We start from the raw sequence: 8940 nt of genomic DNA on the forward strand, positions 1-8940 counted from the left end.
CTCTGCTGGGTTTGGTGCATGGACAGCCAGCAGGCCTTTCCTGAACCAGGTCGTGCAATCCCACGTGACATCGAGCAGTGTGTTTCAGACACACTGCATGTCTCCAGGATGTTTTGCAAGTGAAACATGTAGTGGAGGGAGAGAAAGCTGAAGGAGGTGCAGGAGAGAGAACGACACTCTCAGCTGGGATGTAAAGTTAGGTGGCTGGTTAGCAGCAGGTTGCCCCAGATGTCAGGACCTGCTGCGGAGAAAGCTCTTGCACCTGCAGTGAGGACTGTGTGGAGAGACGGAGAAGCAGCCAGTGCTAGATGTACAGAGGAAGCAGAGAGGAGAAGCGGCTTGGGCAAGGCCATGGATGGTTCAAAAACAAGGGGACAGTGTTGAACTAGATCCTGAAATGAAGTGGGGGGACCAGGGGAGTTTGAAGATCATAGGAATAAGAGATGGAAAAGACCCCTGAGGCCATCCAGCCCCACTCCTCTCCTCAGGGCGGAAGCAGGATTGCTGCCCGAAGCACATTGGCCATTCCTATGTGCAGTCTAGTTTTAAGGGTCCCATGAGACATGTGCCTGGGAGATGATTCCTCATCATATTAGAGCAGGGCTCAGTGTGTGTTTCCTGCTCCAAGGCACAGGTATTTCAAACAGGATGACGTGGTCCCTTTCTGCAAATGGGATAGGAAGCTATTGAACTGTGCACATGGGGAGCTGGGACGAGGGGCCAAGAGCTGTGCTCTTCAGAACCAAGACACTGGACAAGAGGGAAAGTTTGTCTTTAAAAGCGGGACATGGATACAATTAAGTTCATCCTGGGTGTGATATTTAGAGCCCACGTAAGGGGCCCATGGCACTGCAGGGTCCCTGGGCTGAAAGACCTTCTCTTCACCAGTGTATCACTCCAAGGGGAAGTATTAAGGAGTCTGTCGGAATACAAACTCTGCCTCTTCTGGTGTTTGTGAGTCACTGATCACCCCGTGTGGTGAGGGTGGATGGACAGCCCACAAAAAGAGAGAAAAAGGGCCTTTAAAAGCCATGTGGCACCCCGGCCTCTGAGTCAAGTGTGGGAGAGCTCATGGGGTGGCAGACTGCCCAGGTCTGAACAGCTTCCTCTTCCTTGTTGGTTTATCTCAGCTCCAGCCTGGTGAACCCCTTCCAGCCACACTTCACTGTCCCCAGTTATAGTGCAGGTTTCAGAGTAACAGCCGTGTTAGTCTGTATTCGCAAAAAGAAAAGGAGTACTTGTGGCACCTTAGAGACTAACCAATTAATTTGAGCATGAGCTTTCGTGAGCTACAGCTCACTTCATCGGATGCATTCACGAAAGCTCATGCTCAAATAAATTGGTTAGTCTCTAAGGTGCCACAAGTACTCCTTTTCTTTTTAGTTATAGTGCAGACACTCACAGCCAGGCCCTCCTGGCCATGCAGGAACTTGGTACCCCCAGAGCAACAGGGACTGCAATGCACCAAGTCTGACTCCTTCGCTCAGGACCTGTCTGTCTCCAACCCCGGCGTGACACTACACCCCATATTCATCCTAGTAATAGTATTAGGATATGAATATGGCATAATTATGATGCATTTTGTATAAGATGAGTCATGTGAGGTGTCATTGGAAAAGTTATGATTTGCTGAATATGATTATCCTATCTGTATGCATGTATCATTAAAATTGACTGTGGATCTGTATTTCAGATGGGCTTACTCTGGAAAACACCCCCAGCCAGCCGTTCAGAAGCCAGACAGTGCTAATGGCTCATCAACAAAGACAATGGGCTGTGAAGTAGCTTAGGCTTCCTGTGGACCTTTCGGCCTGCCTGTCAGTAATGGCTGCTATGACTCTCCAAGGGCATGGGGCTAGGACTCTGGACTCCATTTTGGGTACCTGTATTTTTCCGCGAACTGGGCTGGGAACTGTTTTTGGAACAAAGGGTTCCCGCCATATGTGAACACTATATAAGGCCGGGAATGGCCTCATCTGTGGTGCTTCACTCCTCCACAGCTAAACACCTGAGCGAAGATCTGAAAGAAAGAGACTTGAAATGGGGGAGGGGCTTAGCAAAAGTTAAGCTGTGAGCCAGAGGCAGGCCCTGCTCACAGACGTTGGCAAGAAGGTGGCTGCTAATTGCACCTATACACATCTCCAAAGGGTATCAAGAACTAAGAGGATGCACATGTGCTAGGATGGCACCAAAACAGAAACTATTACTGTGCTTCATTTGACAATAAACCTAGCAGGGTGCCTTCGTGCCCTATCAGAGTCTGTGGTCATTGGGGGTTCTCTGGGGGTCTGCTGTGTCCCCCATCTGCGCAGAGCCAGGGCAGCACGCAGAGGGAACACACACATGCAGCCAACTGTTATCAACATTGAAGAGAGCAGAGCACCACGCCGGTGACATCTGGCACCAGGAACGCAGCCCAACAACTGCAGGATAAGATAGGGCCATGAACTTAGCACCCTGCTTCTCCTTATTAGCACTGGTTCCATGCAATTTGTTTTAGTCTCTCCGCGCAGGGGCAGGAAGATGTTTACCTCCTTGGGGCTGGTGCTTGCTGTCCTCTCGCTAGGAGCCTGTGCCCCTCTGCAGGACAGAGGAAACCGCAGCAAACTCCTGCTGGTCTCCTTCGATGGCTTTCGCTGGAACTATGACCAGGATGTGGAGACGCCCAATCTGGATGCCATGGCGAGAGATGGGGTGAAGGCACGTTACATGACTCCTGCCTTCATCACCTTGACCAGCCCATGCCACTTCACCCTGGTGACTGGTAAGCTCCTGTAAATCCCCTTAGGCAGAGATGGGGAGCCAGCTAGGGGAGGGGCATGATCAAACCCCCCAGCACAGAAGGATTCCTTTGTTTTGTCCTTCTCATGCACTGAGGACCCATCCAACTTGCACCAATGACACCCCTGCTGTGACCTCTGCCCCCACTTCACAGCATCCCCAAGGCTGCTCCTGCCTATTTGTTCAGCCTTCAGCAAAGGGCCTAACTGCACTCACCCGACGTTTCTTTGCTGGCCTCTTGGGTGGACACGGAAGATGGATTTTACTGCACTTAAAGGCAAGGTAGCTGCTCAGCTCCTACTGCAGTGGCCCTGGTGTCCCAGCCATGCCAGTTCTGTGGCCATGTCAGTGCACTGGGTGGCATCTGATTGCAGAAACCCCGAAAGGCCCCCATGGGGATGGAGACTGTACAAAACATAGCGGGAGACCTGACCCGTGCCGTCAAGGCCTTCCAGTCCAAGTCCAAGGCCAAGCCTGCTGAAGGAAAGGGAAGGGAGCAAGCAAAGAGACCTGCATGCTGGAGGCATGAATCATAGAATCATAGAATATCAGGGTTGGAAGGGACCTCAGGAGGTCATCTAGTCCAACCCCCTGCTCAAAGCAGGACCAATCCCAACTAAATCATCCCAGCCAGGGCTTTGTCAAGCCTGACCTTAAAAACTTCTAAGGAAGGAGATTCTACCACCTCCCTAGGTAACACATTCCAGTGTTTCACCACCCTCTTGGTGAAAAAGTTTTTCCTAATATCCAACCTAGACCTCCCCCACTGCAACTTGAGACCATTACTCCTTGTCCTGTCCTCTTCTACCACTGAGAATAGTCTAGAACCATCCTCTCTGGAACCACCTCTCAGGTAGTCCTCCCACCCCAAGCATGGGGCTTGTTTTTCCCATCTCCCATAGGTTTGCTTTATTTTTATTGCAAAAACCTAGTTGTAGTTTTTGTGGGGGTGCGCTCAGAGCTGAGGTCAGGGAGAGGAACGGATTATCACAGCAGGAGAGCAGAGTGGTAAAGAGAGAGGGAAGGGGGACGCAGGGCAGCCAAGAGGAGCAGTGGCAGGAGGTAGAGTGAAGGGGATTAAACCCAACAGCAGTACAGCAAATGCCAAACAAGCTGCGGGGTTGAGAGCGGTGGTGCAGGAGGCTCCGAAGGCTCCACCCGCTGCTACTGTTTGCTATGTAGTGGCCCAGTGCCCAGTGCCCTGGGCTAGTCCTTCTGGGTCTGGGGCAGGGCAGAGGGGTCTGGGAGGCATTCCCTGTGAGAAGCTCCCTCTGCATATCTCTGCCTACCCTCTGCTCCTGGTGAGGTTTGCTTTCAGGTTGGTGAATTGCTAGGCTTAGGGGTGGGAGGACAGAGAGAGAGAGAGACAGAAGGGGCTGGGGTATCAGCCTGGCATTGACCAGTTGCTCATCTGTAGCCTCCTACATGAACCGGCCTCCCACCTGTGCCAGATGTGGCAATTTCCTGCAATATTCCTGAAAACCCTTATTGAGCTAAGTATCAGTATCTTTGGGGGGTCCATTACATTAAAAGCAACATGTAAGTATAATTGTGGGCTGGGATTATATGTAACCGCTCAGGGTGGAGAGATGTGACGTGAGGCATGGCAGTTCCAAAGACTCTATTAAAAATGGGCTGGATCAGACAGGACTTTGGGGACAATACAGGGTAAGTCGATCCCTAGGGAAGATCACTACAAATTCCCCACCGCTGGTTATGCAAAACCCTGCCTTTTGGCGCTCCGCCCTGAGGAGAGGGCTGTGTCAGCTAATTACCTGTTCCCAGAGATCAAAGCACTGAGTTGTATCAAGAAATGGATGAACTGCCCAGGTGGCGGTTATGGTTCTGAGTCTGAAACAGAGATAAATTTGTGACCAGGGGGAAAAGCCAGCTGTGGGTTTTGAAGGACTGACACCTACCAGAGCCAGGGTTGGACTTGAGGTGACCTCTGGTAAGCTTTTTAGCATGCACGTAGGTTCTTTTTTTGGGTTTAATGTGTTCTCTGTAATGCTTTCGCCTTGGGAATAAATGTGCTTGCTTAGAACCGTGGGTAACTTGCAGCTGCTGGTAAGACACTTCATAGCCTTTGGAGAGGCAGCAAAGTGAAGGCGCTGGCCGCTAGGCAGTCTGGCTTGCTGGGAATTGCAGGGTGAGGCAGGAGATTGCACAGCCTTAAAAATCCCAGTCAGGAGGGAAAGAGATTCAGGTCTCCACCCAAGAGAGGTGGCAACTGGGGGATGGAAACCTTTAAGTGGGTGTCCCTGGTGGAGGTGAATACAGGCGCAATTACCCTGAACCTGCCTCCACCCCTCTGTCTCTCTGTGTCTCTCTCCTGGCAGGGAGGTACACAGAGAATCACGGCGTGATTCACAACATGTGGTACAACACCAGCACCGGCCAGAAGTTACCCTTTTACAATACACAGGGGGTCTCCAAGTGGTGGGACAACGGCAGCCTGCCCATCTGGATCACAGCACAGAGACAGGTAGGTGGCTGCAGCCTCCTTCTCAGGCTCACGCTCCTCCCTGGCATTCCTGAGAATAACCAGCAGCACTTTGTCCTCCCCTTGCACCTTCCCTGCATGGGGCTCAGAGGCACTCCTCAGACAGCCCCCTGCACAGGGAGGGAAGCAGTATCCCCAGGCTACAGACTGGGAACAGGGGCACACAGCGAATTAGTGACAGAGCCGGGACTAGAACCCAGGACCCCAGACTCAGAGTCCTGTGCACCATCCATCAGACCATCCACACGCACACTCACACTGTTACTGACGCGCAAGGGAGTGGGAGACTCCAAACAGTTACTTAGAACCTTTGAGAACTTCACAGCTCCTGAATGTTAGTGGCCACCTTTTGAAAAGGCCTCCAGAAATGCACCCAGCATCTGTGCCAACATGCCTGCTTGCACGCTCAGAAATCTGTGCACGTACCACCAGGGCAAAATGTGCCTAACTGTCCAGTTCCACCCAATTTGCACGCACACACGCACAGGTCTGAGGCATACAGACAAGTATATCTGCCATCTTGCAAGCACAGTTCAGCAGCCCTTTGGAAATGTGGCCCTAGCAGTTTGAGTTTCATCACCAGTCCAGATGAGTGAAATCATTATTCCAGTTTTGTGCTGCTGGCATTGCCACAACGTGTATAATATTCCTCTGGACTGTAACATTTTCATTCACTCCAGTGAACCCTCTGCTGCCCCGTTTTCAGAAGATGGTTATTCTTGGTGCTATGCCCAGCAACAACATCCAAAGAGAGAACCTCAGTTTTTCACTTGGAATAGTTCAGTCACATTTCAGGAAGCGAAGGCAGAATCCTTGATGTTACTCACCAAGCTTTTAGCCCCACTTAGAAATGGATGTTGTATTTTTTAAACACATTGCAAATATCCTACAGTAAATGTGAGTTAAAAATGCCAGAATGTTGAAAGTAGAGGGAAATCCATCTAATTAGACAACAAGGGGGACATCTGAATTATCCAAGTAACTCACCTAAACAAAGCTTTTCCAAACTTTACTAACATCACCGGGTGCCTTTGCAGCTTAACTGAAGCATGCTCATGCGGCTTGGGTGTAATGCACCATTGGCAGAGGGACAGCACAAAAAGTCTATGCACCACTTAAAACCACAAGGCCCATGCACCATTTCAGTCCCGCTTGAGTCCCTAGAATCATAGAATATCAGGGTTGGAAGGGACCTCAGGAGGTCATCTAGTCCAACCCCCTAGAAGGCCACTTAAATCCCATTTGAGGGCTCAAGTGGGACTTAAGTCGTCCGGAATTGGTGCATAGACATTGTGGTGGCCCACGGCATTTCACCCTCAGGGCCCCATCTAGTTATTGCATAAAAGGTAAACTCACAATTTAGCGTGATTTTAAAAATACCCAAACAACATAAAAACCCAAGACATGACTTGACATTTCCTGGCTGCAATTGTGTGTGGCAGGCAAAGAGCAATCTGTGACCCGTCACAGCCACGTTAGCACCTCTCACTGCCATTGCCAGGCCAGTTAGACCACACACGTCCCACCCCAGCAAAGTGGCTGCAACAATTGTGATCTTTCTGTTACAAATAGCAGAAAAGTCAATCAGTTTAAGAGGTAAATTTCAGTCCCATTAATGCAGCTCTCCAGGTTATCCACATCTTGTATAAGAAGCTGCAGCTGGATTATGAAAATTGGAAACTATACCTTAAGCCTGCAATATATTGTTTAAAGGCCGGGCCTCATTTCCTCAGAGCCCTGTCCAGCCACTTTTGGGTGGCAGCATTAGGATGTGATCTTGTATCCATGGAAAAATTCCCACTGACTTCAGTGGACCTTGGATCAAGACCTAAGGCAGGGCTCAAATATTCTACTTCAGAAGAGCCCTTTTAGACTCCTACAATCATACCGGGCTAGAAGGGACCACAAGGAGTCATCTAGTCCATCCCCCACTCCGCCCCGACGTGTACGACCATGTATACCTTGTCCAGCTCCAGCCATGTGGCTCAGTGGTTATGCACGTGCTGAAGTGCTTTACTGGAGAGGGGCCAGAGAACCCAGGGGATATACAAATACACCACTAATTATCAAGTTTCAGCATAGTATTACTAACTCAGAGCAGAGGAATGTTGGGATGGGAGTGTTTCAGACTAATCACTCTTCTAAAGGGCAAATAAGGAAAACCTTACTAGAGACACAGGGAGAGGCATAAGGGGAGGTGGGTGGTTGGGGGGAAGGAAGGGATACACGGGTGGTTGGACAGACTGAAGTGAGTAACTGGGGGTAGTTTCTGGCCTGAAATGTCATTCTGGCTAACAGGGCTTAAAGACGGGCTCCCTCTTCTTCCCTGGGGGGAGAGCAACCTACCAAGGTGAGCAGGTGAATGTGAAGAAAGTGGAGTCCCTTTTCCACAATTACAGCAATGAAACTGAGTGGATGCAGAACATTGACACTGTCATGAACTGGTTCCTAGAAGACAATCTAGACTTAGTCACTCTCTACTTTGGGGAGCCAGACTCCACGGGACACAAGTATGGCCCTGAATCCCAAGAGAGGAAAAACATGGTCAGGCAGGTGGATCGAGCTGTCGGCTACCTAAGGAAATGCATCAAGGATAATGGCTTGGAGTCGACACTCAATCTGATCATCACATCTGACCACGGGATGGACACGGTCATAAAGAAGAATGAAATTTACCTCCGCACAGTGCAGAACTTCTCCTTCCAGGACATCCGGTTTGAACTCTTGGATTATGGACCAAATGGGCTACTGGTGCCAAAAGAAGGTAAACTAGACCAGGTGTACCAGGTCCTGAAAAACGCCCACCCGAAGCTCCATGTCTACAAGAAGGAAGAGTTCCCCAAGAGATTCCACTATGCAAACAACACCAGGATCACTCCCCTGATGATGTACAGTGACCCAGGATATGTGATCCATGGGGTAAGCTGCAGACACATTCTATTGTCTAAACTTGGACTTGCCTTTCTCACCCTCTTTCCTTATTGTGCAGCTGCTTCGGTCTCCTGTCTGTGGCTCCAGGTCTGCTCCCCTCCCTGAAAACAGAAAGAGGAACACAGATGTACAGTCCAGCTTCTAGTGAAATGAACTTGCCCACTGTGTTAGAAAGCAGACTCTTCTCTCCCTGTCTTCTCCCCTGTCCCTCTCCCTGAGTAAAAATTAAGGGGCTTGTAGGTTTGGGTCCTCACTGACACTTCTCTTCCCTGCAGAGACTCAAGGTCCAGTTTAACAAGGGGGAGCATGGCTTTGACAATGAAGATATGAACATGAAAACCATCTTCCGGGCTGTGGGACCAGCCTTCAAGAAGGGGCTGGAGGTGGAGCCGTTTGAGAGCGTGAATATCTATGCCCTCCTCTGCAACCTGCTGGGGATCACACCTGAGCCGCATGACGGGTCCCTGAGCATCATGCAGCCCATGCTGTCTGGTTAGTCCAATCCTGGGGCAGGTGACCAACTCCTCTCGCATTCAGCACGGTGCTCGGGGCGCTTGGGGCTCATAGGTGCTGGAACTAGAGGTGCAGGGATGCTGCAGCACCCCCTGGTTTTATGTGGGTCCTGGCTGCTGGCCCCGCACCCACCCCCAGCTGCAGCCCCAGACTCACCCCCTTACCCCTGTCCGGGTCCCCCCTCCCAGAGACACGGCCCTGCTTCCAGCCCC

The 8940-nt window shown here is 50.7% G+C and overlaps 1 protein-coding gene across 1 annotated transcript; it reads left to right on the plus strand.

Moving 5' to 3' along the window:
- Window positions 1-2523: 2523 nt before the first annotated feature.
- On the plus strand, window positions 2524-8712 carry ENPP7 (ectonucleotide pyrophosphatase/phosphodiesterase 7). The gene is made up of 4 exons (XM_074971028.1): window positions 2524-2764; window positions 5121-5266; window positions 7583-8203; window positions 8491-8712. Exons 1-4 carry the CDS (start codon window positions 2524-2526, stop codon window positions 8710-8712), a joined length of 1230 nt encoding a protein of 409 aa, XP_074827129.1.
- Window positions 8713-8940: the final 228 nt, after the last annotated feature.

Source organism: Natator depressus, chromosome 14 (genome assembly GCF_965152275.1).
Source record: "Natator depressus isolate rNatDep1 chromosome 14, rNatDep2.hap1, whole genome shotgun sequence".
In the NCBI taxonomy this organism is placed as follows: domain Eukaryota; kingdom Metazoa; phylum Chordata; order Testudines; family Cheloniidae; genus Natator; species Natator depressus.